This window comes from Sciurus vulgaris (genome assembly GCF_902686455.1).
Source record: "Sciurus vulgaris genome assembly, chromosome: 16".
Lineage (NCBI taxonomy): Eukaryota > Metazoa > Chordata > Mammalia > Rodentia > Sciuridae > Sciurus > Sciurus vulgaris.
Window position 1 is genome coordinate 47194623 of NC_136477.1, and position 3136 is coordinate 47197758.

A 3136-nucleotide genomic window follows, 5' to 3' on the forward strand; every position below is an offset into this window, starting at 1 on the left:
TAAATCTTTTGTTTACAAGTTGATTATCTCGGGTATTTGTTATAATAATAGAAAGCTGACAAACAGCCAGCTTCCATGTTGTAAATATTCCCACCATGGTCAACTGCAAGCTACTAACCTGACGTCATTGATCTCAGAGTTGGGAAGAGATGATACCCAGCAGCACCTCTTTGTATAACACCTCCATCCTCCAGGTACATTAGATGTGAATGACCTTAAAAACACACACAATTAGCAAAATATAATAAAATAATTAGGAAAGGGTGAGCTTTAAGAATGTATTACTTATAGTTTTTAAATGACCTTAAGTATTACTTAATATAACTTGATTTTTAATAATGGCTGTGTTCATCAACCAGATTGCAAAATTCCTAAAAATTTAGTAGTATGCTTTCATCACCCAATATGTGCCAACCTGCCACTTGTTCTTATGCTCAAAGACGAGGGTTGTGTATGTGTGTGTGTGTGTGACAATGGTGTTTAGTTTTAAGGGAAATGTTTTACATTGACACTCTTCTGATTCATTTAATATAATGAATTTTTGAAATTAGATACTTTTCTTAAGAGAATAATTTGGTCAAATTTTGACCAAAATGCTAATTTGCTTGGAATTTCCATTATCTTCGTGGATTGTTTTGAGAATAACTGAAATCACTTCTATGTTGACTTCTAAGCTAGAATGAGTTTGCCTCTCCATGTATTCAAGTTTTTGTTTGTCTCTCAATAAAGTTTTGAAGTTTTCCTTGTACTGGCCTTTTTTTTTTTTTTGCAGGCAATCCAAATTTATTGAACTACTGATGCTAAGTTATACAAAATTGCACCACTTTAATTAAGGCTTTTAGTTTACATTTGGCCACCTCAAAGTAGTTGTAACATTAGGTTGGTCAATTTAAATACTGTGGCTCCCTGTTGGATAGACACACAATCTTTACAACCAAACGTTAATGCATACAAAGCAACAAGGCATTGTTAAATAAAACAGCAATAGTTACTGCAAATTAGGCCTTGTGACCAATTATACATGATTAAAATTACTTCCCACATTCACATCCACAGTACTTGTCCACCATTTAACATCTCAACCAAAACGTTACACATGTGAAACAATCACTAACAGGCAAAAATACTAAACCTGTATATTTGGTATTGCAAATACACTTATGCATGAGCAAGCAAGGGATTCACAGTGAGAATCTACAGCTGCAGAAGCCTGAAAATGATTTACAAAAATTGTTAAATCATTAAAAAATTGTTTGAAAATATACACTTCTTGTTGTAGACCCCCACTGTACACACAACTACAAACATTGTTCCCTATGTAAACAAAAAAAGGAAACACATAATAAGGAGATTTGAAAAGTCTGTACATTTCCTTCCCAACAGATATTAAAGGCAACGTCTTTAAATCTAAGACATCATACTGAAAGGACTATATTTTAAAGACAAGATCACTGTCTCCACAGGTTTTTGAAAAATTTAAAAAACTGTATAGCTGTGTTAATCAAAGCGCTTATTTGTACAATACAATGATAATGACCTTGGATTTTAAAAAAAATTACAATAAGCTACAAGTATCAAAGAAGCAAAGTTATCTGGAGTAGTCTATATAGGAGCTCTTTGGACTTTCTTTTATTATGCTAAAATAGTGGTGCTTTCAGGATTTACATTATTGTACTCTCCAATACAAAGTATGGGGCGTGTTAAAGTATACAGTACACCATTTTCATACAACATTGGTGGATGAAGAATGTCTCTTAGCAGTAATACTGGATGTAACCTCTGGTTTTACCAGCTGCATACTCTAGGACTATTATATAAGTAAAAATCTCTCTTGTGATACTGAAAAGTGATTAGAATGTGCAAACTGATATAGTAGCTTTCATCCGCCTCTTAAAGGGTACCACCACAGGAAAGTTCATTTAAGATGTTGGTAGGTTTAACAAAGTTGGAATGCTGGCACTGTTGAATTGGGCAACAGTTCTTCAGACCTGGCTCAGAGCTACAATGCATTTAGTATATTAAAGCAGCTGACATGATGACTTTTTGCGGGCCTTCCCAGGCACTGGAGTTTTTCTGTTAATTTGCCTCACTAGGTCATAAAAGATCTCATTAACATTTATTTTTGATTTTGCAGAAGATTCTAAGAATGCACAGTTGTTCCACTGTCTTGCTAGATTTTGACCTTGTTCCTTTCCTACAACTCTTTCATCTTCCAAGTCACACTTATTACCAACCAGAATCATGGGAACATCATCAGTGTCTTTAACTCGAAGAATTTGTTCTCTCAGATCTTGTAAATCATTAAAGGTGGACTGTGCTGTGATGGAATAAACTAAAGCAAAGCCTTGTCCATTTTTCATATTCAAATCCCTCATTGCTGTAAATTGTTCCGTTCCTGCAGTATCCAAGATTTCAAGCATACACTGTTGTGCATCTACTTCAACTTGCTTTCTATAAGAATCTTCTATTGTAGGATCATATTTTTCAACAAAAATTCCTTGAACAAATTGTACAGTCAGAGCAGACTTTCCAACCCCTCCTGAGCCAAGAACGACTAGCTTATATTCACGCATGATGCAAACTTGTCAAAATTGAGTACCTCTCACGCTGTCACCGGGTTCAGCGTCGCCTCGCCCTCCCTCCGGGTTGCTGTTCTGGGCGCCACGGCGGTCCTGTGGCTGCCGCCGCCGCTCCAGCTGGTTTACACGCCTGAGTCGTGCTGGCCATTTTTTAAAGTATGATAATATGTAATTCTAGTTGCCCTAGTGAATGGAATGGAATTTTTTTCCCCTGATATTTCCAAATTGGCTGTTGATACTATGTATAAACACTACTGCTTTAAAAAAATACATCTTCAAATAAAAAGAAAGGATCAGATACTTTAAAAAAAAAATATATATATATATATATATATATATCTTCATTATATGTTGACATCTTATGGAAAGATATCCTTTGGCTTTTAAACCCTGTGAAGCAGGGCTGGAGAATATCAAGCAGGCTCCAGAACCAGAAGGCTTGGGATCCTGGCTCCACCGCCTCACCGCTCATTGCCTATTAAGCCTTTCAGGAACTTACTTTCCTTATCCGTTAAATAGAAACAAGGATAAATATCCTACATAGGGTACTTGAGGAT

At 35.7% G+C, this 3136-nt stretch overlaps 1 protein-coding gene across 1 annotated transcript; it reads right to left on the bottom strand.

Annotated features, from left to right (window-relative positions):
• Positions 1-777: 777 nt before the first annotated feature.
• Positions 778-2637, bottom strand: LOC306646544 (ras-related protein Rap-1b-like). Its single transcript, XM_079115169.1, has one exon. It carries the CDS (start codon positions 2571-2573, stop codon positions 2019-2021), a length of 555 nt encoding a protein of 184 aa, XP_078971295.1. The 5' UTR covers positions 2574-2637; the 3' UTR covers positions 778-2018.
• Positions 2638-3136: the final 499 nt, after the last annotated feature.

Excerpts from the sequence above, each read along its gene's own strand:
- LOC306646544 (XM_079115169.1), bottom strand. The coding sequence starts at position 2,573 with ATGCGTGAATATAAGCTAGTCGTTCTTGGCTCAGGAGGGGTTGGAAAG.